The sequence below is a fragment of the Amblyomma mixtum genome, chromosome 3 (genome assembly GCF_055824585.1).
Source record: "Amblyomma mixtum isolate Tamu chromosome 3, ASM5582458v1, whole genome shotgun sequence".
Taxonomy (NCBI): Eukaryota; Metazoa; Arthropoda; class Arachnida; order Ixodida; family Ixodidae; genus Amblyomma; species Amblyomma mixtum.
In genome coordinates, this window is record NC_143014.1 from 12,817,650 (window position 1) to 12,844,031 (window position 26,382).

The 26,382-nt window shown below is 46.2% G+C and overlaps 1 protein-coding gene across 1 annotated transcript in view; it reads right to left on the reverse strand.

Moving 5' to 3' along the window:
- Positions 1-26,382, reverse strand: part of Ide (Insulin degrading metalloproteinase) — a 123,527-nt gene that overhangs the window by 90,939 nt on the left and 6,206 nt on the right. Inside the window, exons 2-8 of the mRNA XM_089578182.1 lie at positions 23,094-23,293; positions 17,229-17,305; positions 17,121-17,147; positions 16,944-17,047; positions 15,586-15,755; positions 15,358-15,480; positions 14,645-14,847 (exon numbers count right to left, since the gene is read on the reverse strand). Of these exons, the coding sequence (XP_089434308.1) occupies positions 14,645-14,847; positions 15,358-15,480; positions 15,586-15,755; positions 16,944-17,047; positions 17,121-17,147; positions 17,229-17,305; positions 23,094-23,293 (904 nt within the window). The remainder of the gene's footprint in view (positions 1-14,644; positions 14,848-15,357; positions 15,481-15,585; positions 15,756-16,943; positions 17,048-17,120; positions 17,148-17,228; positions 17,306-23,093; positions 23,294-26,382) is intronic.

Genomic DNA, 26,382 nt, shown 5'->3' on the forward strand with positions numbered 1-26,382 from the left:
GCGCAGCTCTTTGGCGTCCGTTCCTGGGTTTCGCGTCGTCGTCGGCCTCGTAACCAGCTCCGCCCCCCTTTCATCCCCCCAGCGCTAGCAGCGACCGACTGATACCGCTGGACCGCTAGAGAGTCAAGATAACGTCAAGATAACGTCAAGATAACGTCAAGATAACGTCAAGATAACGTCAAGATAACGTCAAGATAACGTCAAGATAACGTCAAGATAACGCCGTTGCCGCCATTCAGAAAGAGGAGGAAAGGGTCCCCCCCCCCCCCCCCCGTTCTTGTGTGGCGGATAGGGTGCTCTTCAGTTGCAGACGCGCCGGTTATTTCACGTAGGCCCCGGCACGTCGACGAATACGTGACCACCTTCCCACGGCTAGACCTGGTTGTTAAAGGAATACGTGTGAAAAATAAAAAAAAAATTCTGTGATAGCGCATACATGTGTTGCTCGATTTCTTTGCCTCAATCTATCGAAAAGGTGAAACAGCTTATTTGCTGCGCTCAAATTTCGCATTAGGAAGTAACGTAATCGTCGGTAATTTTTTTTTAGTTTTTACTTCACCTACTATCAAGAGAAGCCGGTGAGGTTAGAACTGACAAGGCATTTAGTTTAAAAGCGCAAGCATTTATTCTATGTGTAGTAAAACAGCATAATGGCACACAGATAAGGAAAAGAAAGAATGTAACACAGCGCTCTCATGTGCAATTTTTAGAGCTATGGCGCAATCTTGTTGGACCTGGTCACTTATTAGTTTGTGTTCCTATCTACAATCGAGCCCACTTAAAATGGCCGCAGTTATAACCAATGCTCGCTTATTACGAACGAGGGTGGTGATACCATCAAAATGTATTAGGCCAATGGCATTGCGTTTCAGATAAAGCGAACACTTGTGGCTGCACAACTTTGTTACAGTGAATGAGGCGGTGCTACAAACTCTGCCCCGCAGTAGAAAACCATCACTTCATTCAAGAGGGGAGAGCGACGACCATCTCCTAGCCATCGTGTCAGCCCGCCCCTACGGAACTAACGCGGCGACCCAACAAAGCAAAAACATTTAAAAAAATTACGAGGAACTTTAGCGACTAAAGTGGTGAAAGGTGAAAGCCTGAGTGCTGCATTCCGCTACGCGATTGTTCACTGCACATTTCCTTGGTCATTAATTAACTGCCAATTAATGACTCTTAAGGAGTGGAAGGCGACAGCGTGTTGTAGCACTGCCACGGAGTCCAAGGAACGCCACCACCCGTTTGGCACGATGCGTTGCCCTTTGAACGCAACGCTTTTTGAGGAAAGGAAATGGGGCTGTAATTCTCTGTCATCTCGGTGGACACCTGAGCTGCACCGTACAGGAAGGGAGGAAGTGTGAGTGAAAAAGAAAGAGAGGCCGTAATGAAGAAAATGAAAATTGTATTTGAGGAAAGGAAGTTGCGCAGTAACTGTCTCACAAATTTCGGTGGACACCCGTTTAAATTCGCGCGCGGTGACGTCACGACAATTTGGCTAATCTGAAACGCGGACAAATACGCCTTGCTTGTCGGTAAATTGGTTTCTGAGGAAAGGAAATGTACCTGTCTCCCATATCTCGGTGGACACCTAAACCTCGCCGTAACGGGAAGGTAGGAAGATGGGAGTGAACGAAGACACCGTATTCACTAGACGCAGCTTTGTTCATTCCAAACCATCGAGCTGGCATGGCGGAGTGGTAGCGTGCTCGACTCACACTCCGGAGACCGGGGTTCGATTCCCAAGCTCGGTCAATTTCTTACTCGGTTTTATTTATTTATCTGGTCTGACTAGAAAGGTTAGACTAATTGGTTAAGTAAGCAATTAACTAAACTCAGTCAAACTTACTTGGAGCATCACTATACGATCCCTTTAATTGGTTGCATGGTTAGTAATTTGAAATTCGTTTGAAATTCGCGCAGTGTGACGTCACGACCGTTTCGACCAATTGAAAAGAGTGACATTTCTGTCGACAGCTCCTGCTTACAACGATGAGGCATTAAAGGCTTCCGCCTTAATAAAATTCGCTAGAGACACTTAGGACTGCTTATGTGAGGGCATTAGTTTCTTTTATTAAAGTTCTTTCTGCGAGATGGTTCATTTGAGTGGTTATGCCCTGCAGCAGGGTCATCAAGGCTCACCCCAGATGCGCGCGCCTCGCTCAGAGATGGCGCCACCTTTTTGGGACCTCAGCAACGACGGTCGTGCGAAGGGGCTAGTACATCCGGAATACCAACAAAACACTGTCTTGAAAGGCTACCCCCAGTGCTGGTGGAAAGTGCACTAACAATAGCACCTTTCAGTGCACGAGCACGAACGGCCACGACCGATCGTCGCCATTTGTCGTCTGAAGACTCACAATGCACAGTGCAGTGCTTTGGAAGCTAGGTTTTCGTACGCCACAAGCACAACACAAACACCTGAATAGTGTGCGACCTTTTTATTTTACTATTTGATGGGTGTTTCACTAGGCATAAATTTAGAGGGGGCATGGGGGTGACAGGCGACTTGTAGGCCAAGTGGTTTGTTGAGTTTGGCCATGACCTGGCAAAAAAAAATTTGAAGCTCCTTCGGCTCGACAACCGTGCGACGCACAATGTGCTGCCTTCTTCACTCCGGTGACCACGCTCTTCTGCCACCTAAAGTTACGAGCTAAGACCAGCCAATTGACATGGGTATAATTCACACACCCTGTTGGCGCATACTAACAGCAATTCACCGACTAGGTGCCACGTGGTCCCGGTTCGAATTTCTCTGCTCCCTGCTGATAAGGTCCCGTGGATGGAAATGACTGCATCAAGAACTGTAAGGCTGCGTTTAGGGAGCCAGGTAAGACAGGAGATGATTACGTCATTGGAGCGCAGGTGGCCCGACCTGATGTCATCGGAAAGACATACACTAATGAAAACAATAATATACGAGAACTCTAGCAGTTCCAGGACTCTGATGACGCCAGCCTACAACCTACTATCCAGTGATTAGTTACATCCACCAGCTGGTTGGTAGCAAGGGTATCGGCAAGGAGCATGCTACTGCACTGGAGAGCTTGGAGAGCACCGTTATAGGGTCTAGTTTGAATAAGCAGACCCAGACTTACACTGTCTGACTGCACTTTTGCCTGCAACATGGGAAGTCCACTAACTACGAACCTTGGATACAACGAATGCAATCCGCGTGACCCTCAGGTTCATTATAAGTGGGCTCGACTGCACCCTATTATTGAAGAGACAGTAAAGGTGCCACTGGCAACATCTGGGAGGGAGTTCTTGCAGCAGTTCAGGGCAACTGTTGCCGGTGCAACACCAAACCTTCTCAAGACATCTGATTAGAGCCTGTGGTCAGTTTCGACAGCACATACAACATACAGTCTGTTCTTGCGGCTGACGGTGGTTTATTTAAGGTGTTGCCCATGTGTATATGGTTGCCTGTAGTAAACATTACCAGGCTGAAACTGTTCCCAAATGCCCCCAGTTCCCTGTTCAACTCGAGAAAAAAACAGCGCAGGAACAGGGACACAAGAAAAGACGACGGGACAGGCGCTGACTAGCCACTGAAGGTTTATTGCACAGAACACGAAAAAATATACTCTACAAACAACCAGGAGCACGCATGATCATCGCCAACAACACTGATACGATGTTACAATCAGCCATGATCTTCAAGAAACGATATCTCACAGTCATGAACGAGGACGGATGGGGTTCTTAAGCATGCGTCATGGTTTTTCTGAATATGAAATGCTTCGTTAATTTCCCTAGTTAATCTATCTTTGTAAGTGTACAAGACCTTTGTGTCGTTAAAAAGTGGAAAACATTGTTGGGCAGCAGGCGCAGAGGTGTTACTACCCAATTCTTTGTAGTGCAAGGCTAGGTTCGAGGAAGGGGCCCCTTTCAAAGAGGTGTTATGTTCACGCAGGCGGGAATTTAGGCATCTTCCCGTCTGGCCTATATAGTTCTTGCCGCACGTGAAGGGGGAACCCTGTACACCACACCCTTAGCACAAGGGACGAACTTTAAATCATGATTTACCTAACACTCTTTCTTTGTTTTTGTTTTTTTGTCTTTTTTGTTTTTCTTCTCTGCTTTCCCTATCAACCCTGGCGCAAATTTTGCCCAGCTTATTCGGTGCTGAAAAAAGCACATCTACCCCATATCTGCGGCCTACCTGCTTTAAACAGTGGGACAACTGGTGAACGTAGGACACGACAGCAAATTTCTTTTTAACCTGACCTGAAGGCTCCGGTGTCTCGTGCCTACACGAGGACTTGATTTTTTTATGTATTTCATTGCATGCCAGTATTATAGCATCATCCGGAAAGCCTGCTGACCTCAGCCTCTGAACTTGTTGACTAAAACTGTGACTGATAGCATGCACGCAAGACTTGTTAATCGCAGAACCTAAACAAGAGACGGCTATACCACATTTAACTATCTTGGAATGGCCAGAACGGTAACTGAGCAAGGGTTTCACTGACCTCTGAAAGAGAGACCAGCACACATGGTCTGGCTTTAACACCAATCTAATATCAAGGAATTGCAGCTCATTCTTTTGCGGTGTTTCAAAGGTGAATTTTAAGCCTTGTCCGCAATCGTCAAAAACCTTTAAAATACTGTCTATCTGTCCCTGGAAGTCACCGTTCTCAACAAAAACAAGGTAACCATCTACATACCTGAAGACACGTTTTGTTCGCGAGCCCAAATTACTATCAATGGCCTTATCGACATAACAAAGAAAAATATTACTCAGTACCGGAGCCACTTTTGACCCAATACATACCCCTGATCTTTGAGTAAACAGTCTGCCTTGCCATTCAACAACAGTAGCTTTTAGATAAAATGACAACAGCTCCAAAAAGGTTCCCACCGAGATTCCGCATTTCGAAATGAAATCTTCCTCATCGTTAGCATCTATTATACATTTGCTGACACACTGCAGAAGGGTATCGTGCGGAAGAGAATAAAATAAGTCCTGTACATCGACACTAAACACATTACACAACCTGGGATTATGGCAAGACTTTCACCTTCAAGGCATTAGACACTAGAAACGGATCGTCTATTGCCAAAGAACACAGGTTTTTTTGCAAAAAGCTTGACACCTCATATTGCCAGGTAGCGCGTTCCGTAACAATACAGCGAAATGGAATGTCGGGTTTGTGGGTTTTCGCTGAAAAAAATAGTTCCAGAAAGTCCTTATCTGCTCTTTTAACCAGGGAGTGAAGGCGCTCTAAATACATTTCCTCCAGTAGGCGCAATGCTTCGCGCCTATGTCTTTTCACACCAGGTTTGAAGTTTTTTGTGACAGACTTCCAGGCTTTTTCATTAAACAGCCTTCCCGGGAGTACAACAAAATGCCCTTCTTTATCAGAAACCATCACACGCAGCTTTTGAGACTTCATAAAATTAACCAATGGCGAAAGGCTCCACTTCTTCACTGACCCACCTTCACTCATTTTCATAGCCTCGACACATTCGACGACACACCTCGGCCGCTCCTCTTGCCGGACGCGACAAGAGATGGACCCCCCAAGAGACAGCTTTTCCTCCTTTTGCAGCCATCTCGTGTCAACGTGTTTAGTGTTGATGTACAGGACTTATTTTATTCTCTTCCGCACGATACCCTTCTGCAGTGTGTCAGCAAATGTATAATAGATGCTAACGATGAGGAAGATTTCATTTCGAAATGCGGAATCTCGGTGGGTGCCTTTTTGGAGCTGTTGTCATTTTATCTAAAAGCTACTGTTGTTGAATGGCAAGGCAGACTGTTTACTCAAAGACCGGGGGTATGTATTGGGCCAAAAGTGGCTCCGGTACTGAGTACCGTATTTACCCAATTCCAACGCGCCCCCGATTCCAACGCGCACCCAATTTACGGCACAAAAAAAAAAAAAAAACATTCAAGCCCCGATTCTAGCACGACTGATATTGGTAATAAAAAAAAAACTACGAGCCCCGCTTCTAACGTGCATGTGACTTCCACGAATGAAAATAATTTGCAACCGTTTTTATATTTTAAGGAGAGATGCGGGTGAAAAAAAACCGCTATTTTTTCGATAAAGTCGATTTTGTATTTTCTTGCGTTCTGTATTCCCCCAAGCCTCTCCTTTTATGTATAAAAAAAAATCAAAGCCGATAATCAAGGGGAAGGTAGTAAAAAATGCAATTAAAGCACTTGCGGTGGCTCGCGAGTGCGAATTTAAGCGAATTTCGGGAACGCGGCATTTCGCTCCATGGCGTTGCCCGCTCTTGAATTTTCGCGGGGCACTAGGCCTACCCATCTTCTACCAGAAGCCACTTCGGCAGCGGCGCATTCATGATAAAAATACGAAAAAAAAGATCGTTTCCCGCCCGAGTCGAGCGTCGCGACTGGCCCTTCAAATCACGTGGTATGATCGGAGCCCTTCCATTGGCTACGAGCATTCCACCGCACGGTCGGACGCAGACGCTCTTTCTTCGTTCTGCCGCCACTGAGACGTGAACCAATGCTTCTGCCCGGGTTTTTCTCCTTTCTCCGCTATGGACGTGACTGAGAAACGAGATTTTCGTTCATGCAAGTTCCTGACAAAGCATCAGTATAAAGGACGACGCCCCAAGTGCAAGCGGAGAGCTCCGGTGATGGGAGGTTCGTCTGCTGCTATACTTCGTCTCACAAGATGTTTGCAGCACTACGGAAGGTAGAGCTCTCTCGTCCAATCAGGGCTGCAGAAATGCAGAAAATAGTCCCTCGAATATTTGAGGAGTGTACGACTATTAATCAAAACAATAAGCATTGCAACTAAAAACATGATTTGGACAGGTATATTTAAATGGTAGGGAGTGTTTCAATCACTGGTGAAATTACCAGACAAAGCCCGTACGGACACAGCTCTGCGGAGGCCTGCTGCGAGGTAGTGATGCGTCGCCACTTTCCAACATGGCGTCGGTTGAGTCTGTTGTGTCTCCTGTGTGCTCTACACCGACAGTGCGCTGTTTCCCCAAGCAGGCGAAGCAGGTGGCTTTAAATGTTCTTGAAGCGCTTCGCGTCGAGTGCGGGGGCAGTTGGAGTACAAATGCGCTCATCAAGAGGACGGCAAAACTCACGCAGGTGAGCGAGAGAACGCTTTACAAGTGGACAACGGAGACGTTGAACGCGGGCCGAGTGTTGTCACCGAAGAAGCGTGCTGGCGGAAGAGGCCGCGAGCGGATGAAGAAGCTGGACGATTTTGACCTGAGCGTGTTGTGAAGGGTGGTACACACCTTTTTCCAGAGAGTGTCCACCGAGAAGACAGAGAATTACTGCGCCATTTCCTTTCCTCAAAGAGCGTTGTGCTCAAAGGGCAAGGCATCGCGCCGAACGGGCGGTGGCGTTCCTCCCTTCCGTTACGGTGTGGTTCAGGTGTCCACCGAGATGGCGAGAATTACTGCACCTTTAAATGATCTTGAAGTGCTTCACGTCGAGTGCGGGGGCAGTTGGAGTACAAATGCGCTCATCAAGAGGACGGCAAAACTCACGCAGGTGAGCGAGAGAACGCTTTACAAGTGGACAACGGACACGTTGAACGCGGGCCGAGTGTTGTTGAACGCGGGCCGTTTAACGTGCGTTGCCTCTCGTGCAGCACATGGGCTTGTTTTGCATTTCGCCACCATCGACACTCGGCTGCCTCGGCACGCTGGAGTAAATAAATTTATATGCACATGACACGATTACTGAAATTTACTGCGACGCGACAACAGAGGAACTGATGAGAACAGGTTGCTGAGAACAGGTTGATGAGAACAGGTCGCCATGGTCGCTGAGCACGCGACCAATGACAAGCGCCACACCGGTTGAAAACGGCTCCTGCGACGCAAAACACGACGAGCAAACGTGCTCCCATGTTTGCCAGCAGTTAGTGAGCTCCCACATCGTATAATGGCGACGACGATGGGCAGCTATGGGGACGTTTCGGTTTGCACTCGAATCCAACGCGCATGCGATTTTGAGACGTATTTTCCCCGAAAATAGGTGTGCGTTAGAATTGGGTAAATACGGTAATATTTTTCTTTGTTATGTCGATAAGGCCACTGAAAGTAATTTGGGCTCGCGAACAAAACGCGTCTTCAGGTATGTAGATGATTACCTTGTTTTTGTTGAGAACGGTGACTTCCAGGGACAGATGGACAGTATTTTAAAGGTTTTTGACGATTGCGGACAAGGCTTAAAGTTCACCTTTGAAACACCGCAAAAGAATGAGCTGCAATTCCTTGATATTAGATTGGTGTTAAAGCCAGACCATGTGTGCTGGTCTCTCTTTCAGAGGTCAGTGAAACCCTTGCTCAGTTACCGTTCTGGCCATTCCAAGATAGTTAAATGTGGTATAGCCGTCTCTTGTTTAGGTTCTGCGATTAACAAGTCTTGCGTGCATGCTATGAGTCACAGTTTTAGTCAACAAGTTCAGAGGCTGAGGTCAGCAGGCTTTCCGGACGATGCTATAATACTGGCATGCAATAAAATACTTTAAAAAATCAAGTCCTCGTGTAGGCACGAGACACCGGAGCCTTCAGGTCAGGTTAAAAAGAAATTTGCTGTCGTGCCCTACGTTCAACAGTTGTCCCACAGTTTAAAGCAGGTAGGCCGCAGATATGGGGTAGATGTGCTTTTTTCAGCACCTAATAAGCTGGGCAAAATTTGCGCCAGGGTTGATAGGGAAAGCAGAGAAGAAAAACAAAAAAGACAAAAAAACAAAAACAAAGAAAGAGTGTTAGGTAAATCATGATTTAAAGTTCGTCCCTTGTGCTAAGGGTGTGGTGTACAGGGTTCCCCCTTCACGTGCGGCAAGAACTATATAGGCCAGACGGGAACATGCCTAAATTCCCGCCTGCGTGAACATAACACCTCTTTGAAAGGGGCCCCTTCCTTGAACCTAGCCTTCATCTACAAAGAATGTGGTAGTAACACCTCTGCGCCTGCTGCCCAACAATGTTTTCCACTTTTTAACGACACAAAGGTCTTGTACACTTACAAAGATAGATTAACTAGGGAAATTAACGAAGCATTTCATATTCAGAAAAACCATGACACATGCTTAAGAACCCCATCCGTCCTCGTTCATGACTGTGAGATATCGTTTCTTGAAGATCATGGCTGATTGTAACATCGTATCAGTGTTGTTGGCGGCGATCATGCGTGCTCCTGGTTGTTTGTAGAGTATATTTTTTCGTGTTCTGTGCAATAAACCTTCAGTGGCTAGTCAGCGCCTGTCCCGTCGTCTTCTTTTCTTGTGTCCCTGTTCCTGCTCTGTTTTTTTTCTCAAGATGTACCAACTCGCTCAACTCGCCGTTTCCCTGTTCAAAACCCTCAATATTTGGTACCCGTGTGTTGTGTTGTGTTTTATGGCACATAGGCAACTTAGGCCATCAAGTGCCAAGCACACGGTATAGGAAAGGTTTTTCGCTGAATTTTATAGAAATGTGAAAAATCATCCGTGGTGTAGAGGGCCTCAAACGTTGCACTACCTCGTGAACACATAGAAAAATGGCTACTACTAGTAAAAGCTTTAAAGAGGGTTGCGTAACCTCAGAAGCTATCGAGGCTCCCAACGAACCAAATAAAGACCTCGGCCTTCTTCTAAGGAGTGAGAAAGTGGCCGAGGTGCAGTAGAATTCAAGCAGGCCAGTGGGTAAATAGAGTTTCTCAATAATCCTGCTTCTCTAAAACGGCTAAAAACGCATGACATATCAACAAAGGAATATATTCATTATAAAACTGAGGAAAGTACTTTTCCTTAGTTTATCCAGTTTTGCACAAGAGAACAAATGTTGTTAACCTTAAGTTCATCTCCGCATTCTTCAAAAACACGTTTATCTTGTTTTGTCAGTAGGAAATTATGTGTGTGGTGTGCGCACCCCATATGGAGATAGCAGATGATCACTTCATTGAAGGTTCCTGGTGGATCCAGGACTTTCATTCAACTAAGACTGGTTTTACAATGTGTAGTTTGTTATTTACTAGGTTGTTTCAAACGGTCTGCCGTTTCTGTCTTATGCTACGACGAACTAGCTAATACAGTAAAAGCTCGTTAATTTGAAATCCACGGGACCAGCAAAAAAGTTCGGATTATCCGATGTGCGAATTATCGAATGGCCACGAAAAGACTGACAAGAACCCTTTGCATTAGGGTATATGTATTGTATTTACTCGCGTAACGAACCCACTCGCATAATGAACCCACCCACCCCCGATTTCTGCCTAAGAATTTGAAAAAAATTGGCAGTGGCTTAGCTCTGGTTAAGCCTGGATATACAAGCGAAAAGCCGCAGTTATGCTTTGTTTGACGCCATGGCTGTCGCAGTTCGCGCACAATGCATTGGGAGCACCACGATAACCGATAACAGTGTGGCAAGCGCGTTATTAGCCCTCCTTCCACATGCGTAGTAACTGTGGTAAGCATGTGTAGTAACTGTGCTAAACATGCGGCTGCAAGTAGCGTCATACGAGGAAGCCCAGTGCGAATGCACACTCGGTAAAGGACAGCGAAGGTCAACCGCGCTGGGCAGCGGCGCCGACCACCTGCGCCTCTCCAGTGACGCATGCGCAGCTGTGGCTATAATTGATTACGGCGCATTCTTGGCGGCACGCCAAGATGCTGCGCAACGATAACATCAGGGTGTGTTTACTCGATGTTAGCTCTAGCAAAGAGGGAAGCGAACTTGGCAGAGTGCCAACACTTGTCGCCTCGTTTTCAGTAACGAATTCGTCTTATCGTGCCATGGGCGACTGGGGCGGAGGACGCCGTCTACTGCCACTCAATCATTGGAACGCACGATAGCAGCAAACGCCTTTTGCAGCGAATGATGTCATGATCGGCGTCATGATCGCGGCTGACTGCGGGCTTCCGTTGGCGACTGATGGGTGGAAGGATGGACGACACTCGCAAAGAAAAAAAAAGTTTTTCGCACATAATTTGTAGCGCCCGTCCGAAGTCATAGCCTTTCATGGGCGTTGGTTGGGGCCGCGCCGACAGTACTTATCCTACTTATCCGTATTTCCGAATTAGCAGGGCTCGAATTAGCGAGTTCTGGAGGTTGCACAAAAAAGCCAACCCCTACCCTCCGGTGCCGCCGGCCGCCACACCGGTGATGGCGCCATTTAGGCTTTATACCCACTCTTCCACGGTTTTATCTGGTTCCATCTTCTGTGCCCGTTTAGGACGTGCGCAGCATCTAACTATGCGGAGGTTCTTCTTTTTTTTTTGCCATGTGCTGTGTGCCAAGCCGCCCAGACGCGGCGGCGCGTAGTTCGAGTTATCCCTGGTGGAACCGACTCGCTTTCGAATTAACGGGCTTTTTTATACACAGATCTCTACGGAGCTTGGCCGGACCAAGTAGTGTAGTTTGAATAATCCGCAAATTCGAATTATCGAGGTTCAAATTAACGAGCTTTCACTGTATAATCTTTAAACGGTATATTTACTTTTTTGATATGCTTGTCACGAGCTTCAGCAGCGCTGACATCAGCTCTTATTGCCTTTAATTCCGACATGACTCGGTACCCAGCAGAGTTTTAAGTTGTGTCCTTGACCTGTGGCTATTACAATGCTATGTATGATGTCACCAAGTACAGGAGTGACTGCATTTCTAGAGTGGAGAGCAGTTAGTAAACTTAGGGAGTCTGTGTAAATAATACTGTTTGCGAGGTTCTTGTTTACTATTTGTTCAATGGCTACACAGACAGTGTAACGTTTGGCAGTGAAGACTGATGAACACTGAGGAAGCCTTACTATTTCATTGCAAGCCACAACGGAAAGCACTTTCGAACTAGCCGCCGATGATCATAGCATTGTCTAAACTTGCTACTGCCTGTACAATAACTCCGTATAGGTACGAATGTACAGCTGACTTCCCTAATGCCTTCGCCAGTGAAGCGCAACAGGCCAGGCGAGCAGCCTCACACCAATGGCCGCGGGTCGCACGCACGCAGTCCGAGCCGTTGGCAGAACCGTCATTCTATCATACCGTTGTGTGCACATCTCCGTCCTGATTCCGATCTCGAACCAGCCTGGATGACGTCCTGTCTGCATATCCCCTTCAGCGGCGGTGTGTACAATTGTACACATCAAATTTGGCGCCGCGTGGCGCTCCCGCCCTTGCTCCAAACGGGGTGGTACATCACGTGGGCACGTAAACATGCCTCCTAAGTGGACAACTAACGCCATCTAGTTTTTTCGCACCAAAGCTGAAGCTCAAGCAAACATTGAAAATGGACGCCACCGCCTTTTACGGAGGAGCGCGTGAGTGCATTGCAATTCTTTTTCTTTTCTCACTTGTAAATTGTACTTAGAACAATGGTGTTTATATTAGCGTAATATATAAGGTTTGGGCTTTTCACGTGCAAAATGTTTTTGCAGCATGTGTTAAAGATAGCTGTGTGCCGCAGAGTGAAAGATGCGTGTGTACAATTGTACACATGGCGCCTCAAGACCGCCTCACCTGATAACGCTGTTTCTGCTTTTTATTTCGTTTCTAAGTGGTAATGGAGAACTTATGCACATCTTTTATGTATTATAGGTCTTAGAGAGCACTCAGTATGCCGTCAAAAAGCATCGACTAAGTCCCTCAAGCTCTTTTGGCCAGAATAGCCGATGGAAGCATCTCGGATGGGGACTTCTCAGAAGATGAATTCGAAGAATCTGCCGAAATTGTGGTAAGTTTTGCCACTACACAAAAGCAGTTTTAAAATTTACTTCACGATTATTTCTATCACTCTTTTATTTTATTCTAGCCTGCTTCAAACAGAGATCCTGTGCTAGTCGACCACACCATCAGTAGCAGTGACGATGAAGAGAATGTGCAGCCACCGCCAACGAAGAGAAAGAAAATCGTGGTCAAATGGATTAAAAATAAATTCTCACCGGTGGACACTGAGTGCAAGTTCATTCCTAACAGAGGATCAGCTGTCCTTGAGCCGCTTGAGTACTTCCCAGAGAAAATTTTTGATGACCTGGCACATTCAGTTGTGATGTGGCTCGTGGAGGCGCTCCCACATGGTCTCAACATGAGATGCTACATGGACAATTATTTTTCTTCGGTGCCGCTTTTCCGAGAGCTGCAATTGCTTGGGATTTTGGCCTCTGGTACGATCAGGGCCAACAGACTTCTAGGCTGTGAGCTCAAGAGTGAAAAGAGTTGAAAAAGGAGGGGCGCGGAAGCTACGACTTCAGGATTGCTGAAGAAGAAGACGTAGTGATTGTTTGCTGGCACGACAATGGTCCAGTCAACATGGTCTCTGCATTAGTAGGAATAGGCAACATCACCAAGGCAAAGAGGTGGAGTGAAGCAGCAAAAAAACATGTTGAGATCCACTGTCCGCAGGTAATCGCCCAGTACAATCAATTTATGGGTAGCGTGGACAAGCTCGACTTTTTGATGTCCTTGTACCCCCGCCATTCAAAGACAAAGAAATGGCCAGTGAGAGTAATCGCCCACTTCATCTCCTTCTCCATCTGCAACAGTTGGCTTGAGTACATTCGCGATGCTAATACAGAGGGACTTCTCAAAAGGGAAGTGAAGGATGTAATGGCGTTTCAGTCATACATTGCACGGAGCTTGATGGCAAGCAACAGAACAGCGCCTAACAGGAGGGGAAGACCAAGCACTCGAGCACAGCAAAGCCTGCCCGAAAATCACATGTCGGCACACCTCTGCAGGCAAACTCCACAAGATTTGATGGAAACAACCACTGGCCCATTCACATCAACGTCAACTTTCCGCAAAGGTGCCGAAACGCGGGCTGTCTCTCAGTCTCGAATCTGCTGTTGTAAATGCAGAGTTTTCCTCTGCCTGAGTGCCACCAAGGACTGCTACTATGAATTTCATCACAAAAAGTAGGAACCATCCAAGTAAGCAAGCTGAGAGGCATTGGAAATGCACTCTTAAGTACTTGAAAAAAGTTAACAGTACCTGAAAACGGTTGTTCCTTGAGTAAGTGGACATACACATATTTCGCGGCATAGAGGCGCCATGTGTACAATCGTACACATCAAAAAAATTGTTGTTCGCTCAATAAACATGTTTTTTTTTCATAATACTCAGTTCGGGTTGTTATTTAGAGGCAATATGTGAAGGAATCGCAATTTTCTTTCGTGTTTATCTTAATTCGCGTCCGAAGGGGATATAAAGTGCTCCGCTGGTGTCTCCCATTCCGGACGGTTCCCGCCGGCTGTCGTACGAAGCAGTGTGTGCACACTTTTCCGGCGTATAATCGAGGCTTTTCATGCATTATACCTAGAGGAGATTCACCGAGTCCGCGCCAATTCGTCGTAAAATGCAAAGTGGGGGGGAACCATAATCGAGGTTCTACTGTACTCAGCAAGCCTGGAGCCCTGCCTCCTAAGATTTCTGGACAAGGAAAAGCAACTAATTGATAACTTTGGCAGTACGTGGAAAAGGCTGTGAATAAGATACCGCCATATGTTCATCCCTATTGTTTTTGTAAATGCAATACTTGCCAATCACATCAGTGGCCATGCATGCATGCATGCGCAGCATCCAACAATGCCCACGTTCATGAGCGCTCAAATGAAGGGCCCAGCACGAGCTAGAGGCATCAGACAGAGCTTTCCTGACAAAGTGGTGAAGCCCAGCGACCTCTTTTGGGGCTCTACCATGGAAGCAAAGGTCTCCTTACTCCAGCTCTGTAGTACTGCCGCAAGTCTGGTGTGGGGAAGGTCATGTGCAGGAACCGGTTGTCCTTGACAGGCACCACGTGTGCACGCAAGCCCAGCTGTTCACGGCCATAGGGATGTTGTGGCCAGGTAGGTGGCTGCACGCCTTTGTCAGGCACCACCGAGAACATTGGCATCACCATGCGTGCCAGGTCATCCAGCGACTCTGCAAGCAGACAAGACAGTGTCTTCGGCATGGCTCGCGTGACTGCACTGCATTGCCATGAACAAAAGATGCTTACATAAGCCAAAAAAGTACCCTTGTCCAAGTGGAATACATTGCCAATACAATACGACTGACAAATTTCATGCATTAAGAGCTGCGACTGGAATTCGTGGTACACAGTGGTAACCACCCTGTCACTAGCGTGCCGCATCAAACAACGTGCCCCCACTTGCTCCTCAGCAAGAAGCCTTCAAACTCAAGGCTGTGCAGAACAAAACACGGTGGTCTACAGAAGGTGCCACCCTACTGGCTTTTCTGGCCAAGCTGATGCTCACGTCCATCAGCACAGGGTAAAACATGTTCGATCCACACTGCCAATTGCCCCCACATGGGCCAAGTGAGCACTGACACATTCAAAAACAAAGACTGGCTGGGTACGTATGTTTTGCAAGCTTTGCTCAACGCTTGCCCTGTCTAGGTTTCCCCATGCTAGTCAAGGAAGAAGCGCACCTTTGCCAAGCACAACGAGTGACATGATGTTGGAAGAGTACCACTGTTGGTGAAACTTGAGTAGCTCGTCTCGTACCATTAGCCCTTTTGACTTTGGGATGGCATCCAGTGTGGTCTTGTTACCTGCAAAAGGAAGTAATACGTACTGTGCCTGATGGAGCTCCTAAAGCAAAAGGGACAAAACCCCTGTTCAAAAGCCATTTCTAGGCTACCTGCGTGGCAACTTACCTGAGCCAAATTTACTAAAGTCATGCTTAGGGTCTGCAGTTGATGCTTCTAGTTGTTTCAAGCGCCAGGAGTCATTCTGCACATTCTTGATGTGCTCAGAGTGAATGGCATTTACTTCTCGATCCGTTGCATCTTCATTGAACAAAGGGCATACAAAGAATGCAGCAAATCTGCGAAGATGTCAAAGACAGGCCCCCAAGCAATCATTATGCAGAAATAAGCATTTGATGCAAAAGATGGCACCTGACTTTATTTTACATTAACGCTACTGCATGCAAAGAAAAACAGAAAAGCAAGACGTACACATTGTAAGACATGCAACAAAGTCAACATGCAGCATCCAACCAGCCGTTTGTGTGCTCTCAATCACTATGCTGTGGGGCACAGAGTCGAAGGCCTTCTCAACATCCACTGCAATGAGTGTTTGTGGCTGGCACGTTGAGGGTTGTTCTAGTAGGCCAAAGTGAAGAATTAGTACGATGTCTTGCGCACTGAATTTTGCCTCCACCGAAATTCGACCGCCGCAGCCAGGATCGAACCCGTGTCTTTCGGGTCAGCAGCCAAGCGCCATACATAACCACTGAGCTACTGCAGCGGCTGTGAGATGTCCAAGTATCCACTGCACATGAGCATAAGCTTACAAATGTTACGAAGGTAACACACAGATGCGGTGGGCTTGCCGCTTCGTGAACAGGAATCACAATAGATTCCTTCCATTCAAGAGGTAATATACCTCTTTCCACGGTCAGTGACCGAACTATGGCCAGGATTTTAGAAGTTTAGTCCAATGGCGTGCCTTGCTGGCCCAGCCAGTTAAGCAACATATAACGCATGCTCATTCGGCTCTCCTCCTTCTACACTGCTGCAGACGCAGGAAGCGCATAGACAGCAAACAGCACATGAGGCCAGTAACACCGCCATAAACCTACATGGCCACACGAATGTGAATTCATGGACACACACACTGATACACAGCTCGTCAGATTTTGTTATTGTGGATAATGACAGAGACATCGCAGAAGAAGGCAATGTAAAAAAAGTATAAGCACTGCCCAAGGAAGACAGTGACGAGAAGGCTGATTGTTAGTTACAGCATGTTGGCCGCAAGAGGAAAGGCGGAGTGTTTGGAAAGCCCCGTAACAGGGTGGAAAATAATGGGAACAGTCACCCTTAAACACTGCAGAATAAAGTTGTATTTTCCCTCTCCTCTGCTGGCCCCACCGCTGCCAGGCTGACACACAAAAGGGGCTCACAAGCATATTATTTGGCTCACATGTCTAGTGAGATGAGCCTTGTGCAATACACAAAATAAAAACCAAAGAAGACAACAGATGAAAGGTTTACATGACCTTTCTTACCTGTCCAAGGCTGGCTCCAAATTCTCAGGAGCGACGTCAAAGTAAAAGCATGTGTGGTCACTGGCAGTGAATGCATTACTGCTGCCCGCATGTTGACACAGGTACTGAAGGAAAAACAACCTCATCAAAAAAGGCCACAGAAAAACGACGGCCAACAGGGTCACTTGAGAGACATACCTTGTGATACTCATTCTCAGATGGATACTACAAAAAAAAAAAAGACAGACAGACAAGAACAATGTTTATTATATGATGGGCCAAAAGTCAATGTTTTAAAAGAGGTACCTTTTCTGTGCCTAAAAACAGCATGTGCTCACAGAAGTGAGCTAATCCTGGCAGTTCCCAAGGGTCTGACATGTAGCCTAGAAAAAGAAAACGTATTTAGCACTGAACTCACACACCCGCCAAGACCATGCAAAAATTTGCACAAGACATGCCATGCCAACCGCATCACGGAATGTTGCTGAAAAATACAGTAGCTACTGCCAAAACGCAAGCTGATACCACTTTCAAATGCCCTTCAGAACAAACAAGCAGCAATCCTCCATCCAGAATGAGGCGACTAATGGCAAGAAACATCTATGCAAGAGATGAATAAAATGCAGGTCCATACATAACGAAGGCAGAATAGCACTCAAAGAGCTACTGCTGCGCCAATCTGGATGAAACCTGCTGAATTTTAATGAAACAATTTTCAGCTGAAAATATTTTGCAAGATTTGAAAAACTTTGAGTAAAGATAGATTCTTCTCCACATCTGCTCAAGGCCAATGTACATTTTTGAGCCAGGCAACACATATGCAACGACACAGGAGCATTCGTACCACAGGGATGTATGATGTCTACCTCCTGCACCACAAGCAGACATCACTGCTTCTTATGGGATGTATTGGAGATCCCACAAAGCACAAGCAATGAACTTGCCAGACACAGTTTTTCCTGTGCCACGCTGTCGAGGAGGGTAGCGAGCGGAATATTTTGTGCCTGCCACACCCAACGGCCCCCGACATGCTGCCCACTTGATCGCACTGCCTCTCAGAGATGTGATGTTTCTGCCACGTGTGCGCTTGGGGAGGGATGCCTTGTAAAAGCATTGTCTTTTCATACAAAGTGCGACTGACGAAAACTGCTGCAGAGCCAAGAAATACTAAAGGAGAAAAAATTAACACAAACAAGTCTGAAAGGAGACTGCGTCTTGGCAGGGCTAAGATGCTGGTCCTCAGCCTCTCTGGGCCACCCAAACGAGTCCCTTGCAATGTGGACTGCTCTCGGAGGATGGGACACACACAGTGATGTGTCTACCTGCAGGAGCTCCTCAGGCTCTCTCCGTGTGTTTGGTCTATGGGGTTTAACGTCCCAAAGCGACTGAGGCTATGAAAGGCGCCGTAGTGGAGGGCTCCGGGAATTTCGACCACCTGGGGTTCTCTTAACGTGCACTGACATCGCACAGTACACGGGCCTCTAGAATTTCTCCTCCAAAGAAATTCAACCGCCGCGGCCGGGATCGAACCCGCGACTTTCGGGTCATGCATATGGAGAGAGTATTGGCAAAACCTGTGCACTAGCTTGGTGCCTCAGTTCCAGTTTCCTTGGAGGTTGCATGCATTGGGTTCTCAAATTGGAAACCTTCTTGACTTCAGTGAACAGCCCAGCCTAGGGCCTTCATTGTGGGGCCATATGTCTGCATGCATGCTCGGTGGGAAAGGACACTGATGCAAAGAAACACCCTGAGGCCAAAAATATTAGGAACCCCTGATTGCTGTAGCCAGTGATTAATGGTTTCCGACTAAAGGGGGGGTTTAGTATTTTAAAACGTCTGTTTATTGTCTCAAATGCACTAAATTTTCTAAAATCGATGGTTTGTTAACAGCATTCACTGCTTTGAGAAACGTAAAAACACAAGAAAAATAAACAAGTGCATTTTCCCCAAGCACAAACGTTTGTCATTAACCCTTTCATGGTTTTTTCCGTATATGTACAGTGGCAGTTTTCCGTCCCACATTTGCCACACGGAACAGTTTTAAGCTTCCGTTTGAAATTTCACGCCATAATGATCATGCGTGCTCATTGGGAGGTGCTGCCACCTCCTGGGACTCACAAGAAGCATCAGAAATTTGGCTGTGCTACCAGCTTGCACAGAAAAACAGAACTGATTTCTAGCTTCAGCGTGTCGCGCGGTCTGCGGCAACACCCTTCCGTGGTTTTGGTTTCGCCGCGTGATCGCAACGGAGATGCAGTGGCCGGGAATGTTGATTTCCATCTTTACTGGCACTGCTCTTACTTAGCTTGTTTATTACTCATGAGGTATTCTTGCTCTCCTTGTTTACTGAGCTTCCTTCGAGTTCTTCAGATGCAGGGCAAAATGGCAATATGGTCGAACGCACTGCCCCTCCTCTTGACACTGACAGCGATGACTCTTCCGACTCTGATTTTGTACATGTTGTACATCCAAAATCTGCAATAAAGTAATCTGACCCTCAAAGGGTTCTAAGACGAGTATGCCCTGTTTATAAGGCTTAACGTCCCAAAGATGCCGCAGTGGAGGGCTCCTGATATCACCTGGGGTTCTTCAACACCAGCCGGGAAGCCAGCGCAGCAAGATAATGATGGGAAAGGTTTGGTTTGGTTTGGTTTATGGGGTTTAACGTCCCAAAGCGACTAAGGCTATGAGAGACGCCGTAGTGGAGGGCTCCGGAAATTTCGACCACCTGGGGTTCTTTAACGTGCACTGACATCGCACAGTACACGGGCCTCTAGAATTTCTCCTCCAAAGAAATTCCAGCCGCCGCGGCCGGGATCGAACCCACGTCTTTCGGGTCAGTAGCCGAGCACCATAGCCACTGAGCCACCGCGGCGGCAATGATGGGAAAGGAAAAGAGGGCCGGCTGTGCTGCCAGAAAGAGAGAATCCTCCTATTCAACTGCTTCATTCCTTATCTTGAGATGCAGTTTCTTGGACTGGTTTGTATCTTCCTGTAATGCTACTAGAGGACGTTTAACATTTGCTTTATCACTAGTAGGAAGCATTTACCCTCACCAGAACTGCTCAACATTAACCAAGTTACGAATTCTTTAAATAAGCTAGACTACAGCTATAGTAGGATACAATTTAAAAAACTATAAACAGCAGTTTGTAACAGTGGGCCACGGTCCATGGCGTCGTGCATTACTGTGCTGGCCAATCAAAACAGTGACCAAAATCAGCTTTTTAATCTTGGACTGTATCAGACAAGCCAGAGGTAACTAAATCCTTGATCGAGCTTACAATTTATAGGCATGTGTAAACAGTGTTTTTTCTGGTTCAAAGCGAATAGTAATTTTCTTATAATAATTTTGAAGCGAACACTTGGAATACTTCTGGCACAAAAAAAAAAGGGGGGGTTGAACTGTACAATAGGCATGTATTTTTCGAACGTGCAAGGCAATTCCTTGCAAAAAAAAAAAAAGAGAGAGAGAGAGAATGCATTGTGTCGAAGTCCTGCAAAAATGGCCATACCTAGCTGCATGATCCCCAACTGCTAGTCTCGACTGCTGTGCGCCCAGTGCCACCGCACGTCTGAAAGGGGCCCCCCCCCAACCCATCGACTTTCACGCAAAGAAGAGCAGCAGCCCATGCAGAACCCCTGCGCATGCGCCGATTGCTTTGAGGATAGAGGAGCAGCCTGCATGTTGCGCCGCTGGGGTGGTGGCAGCCTTTGGCATACCACTTGCCTGCCCGGGCACTGAATCTCGGAAAGCAGTGCTCTAATGGGAAGGGAAGAAGTTTTTGGAAAGTGTGTGCACTCACCTATGGGGGCAGAAACGCTAACAACGAAAAGGGTTAAACTGAGGACAGTGCTATGGAAAGAAGTGCCACACAGGGAGCAGAGTGGAGATATCCTAGCTGAGAAAGAAATAGGCTTGGGCATGCAATGCGCTGGTCGTCAAGGGCAATGGACTGAGTGAAGGCAAAAGTGGCAGGGGACGGATGAGATGAACAAGTCTGCAGGGATAGGCTGATGAAGTGGAGACTTCAGCAAAATGCCTGTACTTCTAGAGTTGACTGGGTGTGGAAAGGTGAATAGAGGATAATCATCACTGAATTGCTGGACCTGTTCCCAAGATTTCTTTGAAGCGAGTGAGATTTTTTTTCCAGCATATGCTTTCGGCGTTTCATTGGATGTATACTGCTTCGGCACTAGCCCTTTTGAAAATCAGTATGAGGTACCTACAGAGGGCACCCCATGTTTTCTTTTGTTTTTTTTTTACCATTGTGCATTCTTGTGTCCACTATACATGGCTAGTGTTATATTATGAATGTAGTAAACCTTTCATTAATTTCATCTATGTTGAGCTCCTCACAAAATCACTTTTCGAAAGTGGCATTTGTTCTAAAAAGTGCTAAGTCGGCAAGGTAAACTTTCTAGTGCCTTGGTCTAATGGGGATCGTTAGGACTAGACAATGAGAACCCAATGACTGTACGTAAGTGATCACTTCCCAGGGGGTCATTAAAAACATCCCATTGGAAACCATTCAAAACATATGAAAGTTATAATTGAGGAAGCCCTTTTCTCCTGAGCTTGACAACAATATGTGGCCTATAGATATTGCTTGCTAGGATAAAATCAGGCCCAAAAGAGGGAATGAGCATCATATTTTCCAACTACCAGATGTGGCTCCGGCTGCTGACTGGTAAGGTCTTCAAGATCCTGGATCAGGTGCGCAGTTTCTTTGCTTTGCAGCTGACCACGGCCACCCCAAGTTTTGCCCTTCGTTTGAGCAGGGACGCTGCTTTCAGTGGCTATGTCTCCTGAATGTCCACCTGCCTGCTCATGATCATATCTGAAGGTTTATAATGTTTCAGGATATTCACACTCACCCTATTATATGCGTTATGTCACTGCAAACATTGCTTTAAATGTCTAAGGGAAGGGAATAAGGTGGGAGAGGAAAGAGAGAAGCGCACCAGCTTTGACAACTGGATGTATAATTATTTGGAAGAAATTTGCTTCATTTCTGGGCTTTCCTTTTCAGCCGCCACTGCAAAGTGGGCAGACACAACTATCGCCTTGCCAGAGGTGCTGTTGCGGAGATGGCCCTGCGTAGGGTGTGGACAGAGAGTAGGTGCCGGAGAGCACTGTGGAGTGAAATTTGTCCTGGCTGTGAAGGAGAATATGTTTGCAAGGCCTCTTTAATCTTTAGCCGATTATTTCTTTTTCAGTCTTTTTTTTCACAATGGGAAAGACCTGGAGTAAGCAAAGCGTTCGCCTTTACAATGCGCGCGCGTGACACTTGACAGTCAGTTGTCAGAGAGATGTCCTTTCTGGGCCTAAGGCCACAGCAACTCAGGGCCACATTTCGGGCAGCTGAAACATAGTCTGGAATGTGGACATAATTTCTACTAAACCCCCCAATGTTTGTCTCTCCTGCCCCAAAAATGCCATGCTGCTTCTGCCGAGAGGCGCACGCCAACCGAAGGCCAGAAATGGGTGGGCCGAGCCTTCGTGCAATCTCTGCCTGTTACAGACCAACCCTGCTAAAATGGGAGCCCCTCTCAGTTCTTTTGCTCGTGCCAAGTCTTTAAAGAACTGCCACAATCCAAAATTGGTGTAAAGGGAGCCTTCCAAGTTCAAGGTGCCCCCCCGCACCCATCTGCTGCCTCGGGCAAGTAAGGAGAAGAATCGAACTCAATCATTACTTGTTAAAATTTTATTTTTCCAACTCTGTAGCTTGTAAACCAAAACACCTCCACTACCTATATCAAAGATACATCACCCTTCACGGTGCCAGCTGTACTGTGAACCAAGAGTCTACATTTACTCTATGTTATCTTTTGTACTCTGCAATCATTTCTGGGCCACGAGGGTACTCTTTGAACAGAGAGCACTGAACACAAACCAAAGTGGCATATTACTACAAATACAAAATGGAATTGCACATCAAGACTCAAACTTGCTTTGACTCCTATACTGGCCCGTAAAGGCATTGCAGCATTAACAGTAGAAAGTACTCTTCTTGATTATACCTTGGGAGTAATCACTGAATGCCTGCTTCCTTCATACTGCTTCATTTTCATTTATTTTGGTAATTACATACAATTCAGGGCCTATTGAGCAGCTGAAACCACCCAAGGCCCTCCTCTGCAAAGAAAAAAGCACAGAGGGGCACTGACCTACTTGGACGTTGAGTGCAGCCGCAGACTTATCTGTGCTCGGGTCACTGATGAGGAGCACTTTCATGCCGTTGCTAAGCTCAAGACCCCTGTAGAGATTCTTGTCCGACTCTGACTGTGCGATATTGTTGTACACACGAGCCCCATGGTCAGCATCAACAGAAGGCATCATGTGTGCTTGTGTTGAGCTTGTGATGGGCCTGAAAACAAAACCATACCATCTATTTACTGGACATTCAAGAATTTCAAGGCATAAAAGATAAGGCACGGCATACACGGGTGGCCTACTCCACAGATAAAGGGTTGACACCTAAAAATAGCTGCTCAGAATATCTTGTTTTTTCTTTAACCCAGAAAATTCCAAACACGATTGAAGCACACTATGACAGGGCACCACTACAGCTGTGCAACAGTTGTAGTTTGCTAAAATGTTCCAGCAGTGGGGTAGCATACTCACCAAGGGCAACATGCAATCATGTTTCTTGGTGCACGAACACACTAGCTGCATATGTATTCTACTGCAGACTTTCCACAATAAAGAGAATCATGTAAGCAACATTACCACAGTACCTGAACATGTCCAAGTGTTTCGTGAAGCTCTTGCTAACTGCGCTCTTCTTGCCATTTGCATACCACTGAACCCATGAGAATATGAAAACTGCTAGATTTAACTGCAAACACCTTTTTGTCATATTTAACCCTCTAATGAACACAATGGTACAGTCTTTGCCAAAAGTAACCAGGCTGCACGTTTATGCTTCTGTCGTATATGCCAGTCCTCAAGTTATAAATCTCTGTATGGTAAGAAGAACCCCTGTTCTCACCAACAAATAACATTTTGATCTTTAGGCAAGCCGTTTATACGAATGAGAAGCAAACCATGGAGCTGGTTACTTTTGACAAAGGCTGTACCAACATGGTCATGACAGCATACTTACAACTAGTGCAACTTCTACTTTTCTTTTTGCTTTCTTGAACTAACATTCCTGCACATTCATGAAACTACTGAGATTTTGTTTGGCACCATCAGCGGTTCTCACTTTCATCCACACTGAACGTTTCAACAACCGAGACAGACCAAAATAACCACCTTTTGTCCTTATCTCCCAAAATGTGCACTTTTTGCTTTTTCCAGTGCAGAACTTCACTGCCATGAATTCTCCACGATGTGCCTCACACATAATTATGCCACTTTCTCATTCAAAAGTGTATTATAGACAAAACAAATTCTAAAACCATCTATTTATTAGAAGCATTCCACTGCCCTCTTTTTTTTTTTTTTTTAGGGCCTCACCTAGCTTTGACGTCCTCCTGAGATACAGTACAAAGCAATTAAATATGAGCTGGTGTTAGCAAACAAAATGCACGCAATAATTCAAACCACAATTACACAAGTTCCAGAAGTAGCATTCATTAAACAAAGGCAATTTTCGGAGGCCTCCTTTGAGGTCCACAAAAGCAAAAAGCATACCTTTCCATTTAACTTGCGTGGCAATGCTCGTCTACTGCTCACAGTGCCGTCCTGAGCATTAATTATACCACAAATAGCAAAAACCACTGCTGCAAATTTAACTCAGGGAAGCTTCTCACCGTTGCTCATAAGTGTAGGATCAGAACAAAGGTAACCATGAACCTAGCCATGAACCAAAAGTGCACGGATTCGTCTCCAACTTGGAGAGCTCTAATTGTTTCTGGCAAGCAGTGCTGACTGAGGGCACTTGAAAAGCAGAAGTGCAGATAAATACATACAGTTCATCACAGTGCTGAACTCATTTTTCTCTTTCTCTGCCCCCCCCTTTTTTTAGTTCCATATAAATGAATTCTGCATCCACAGAGATCAGTTTTTTTTCTGCACTGCAGATCAGCTACTAGGCTTAGCAAGAGCTGGCACCGAAATGATACACCACCTGAGTGGATCCGTTGCTACAGAAAGTAGTGCAACATTTCCACCCAGATCAGTACATAAATACTGCTGGAAAAGTGTTAACTTTTACAGGGTCCATGTCCAAAAAGGCAAGCCCATAATGGTAAACATGACAACAATGCTCAGTCCCCCTACAACTGGCACCTGGAAGATGCAGCAGAGGAGAGCAAAGCAACATTTGGTCAAGCTTGGTTTCACTGTCAGGCCTGGTCAGTTCAAGCAAAGCTGGGGGCTTCACTGCTAATTTCACATTTCCCCCCCAACTCACCCTCCACTTCACACTGGCCTGCCACGTACAGTCCAATCCCGTTCGCGATCAGCCCAGTCACCACACGCCACTTGTGCATTAATTGCAGGTACATCAACTGCTGTTGCTAATAATTAGCCAAGATAAACTCTGTCACTTCCAACCACACAGGCATGCCACATATAGCATAAAAAGAATAATAATAATAATAATGAGAAATAATACTCGCTGAAAACTGTGCTCTGAAATAAAGGCTGAAAAAGTCTGGTAAACTTGAAAAAAATAAAAACCGAAAAGTCTAACTCCTATCTATGTCATACCCCCAAATGCAGCGTTTGTTCATTTTAGTGTGCTGCAATTACACCTCTTCGGCAGAGATTTATCCCTGTGACACCAATCAGGCATTATTCTTTGTTTGCATAATATGGTAATGCCAGAGCACAAAAATTGTAAAATGCTCCTTCTGAACCAAAGGCTTGCCATGTGAAGTCCGCAACCAAAACTTGGCATTGGACAAATACAAAATAGTACTGCAACTGATGCACATCACAGACAAACAAAACCTTCCCAATACTATACCGAAAATATGGGGGAAAGCAGAATGGATGAGAAATAAAAAAAAAGTTGGGGGAAGGGCCAACCGTGAGGGAACTGGGGAGGCCTGCTGTGCTCTCTGTTGAATCTGTGCACTCAGGGCCACAATACCACCGCCGTCAAGACATGCAGCTCTACACTCTATGAAAAAAACCGGACCAGGGGGGAGTAAAGATAACTTTAGTCCTCAAAGCGCCCCGTTAGTCCCTAAATTTACAAATATGCCGTGCGCAAACTTAATGGACTAACTGCCGAGAAAGAGACTAACGGGGGGGCGAATCACAGCATAGCAGCACTTGAAAATCACGCAAGACCTTGACTGCAATAGTACTCGACTTTTGGTTTGGTTTATGGGGTTTAACGTCCCAGAGCGACTCACGCTATGAGAGACGCCATAGTGAAGGGCTCCGGAAATTTCGACCACCTGGGGTTCTTTAACGTGCACTGACATCGCAAAGTACACGGGCCTCTAGAATTTCTTCTCCAAAGAAATTCAACCGCCGCAGCTGGGATCGAACTCGTGT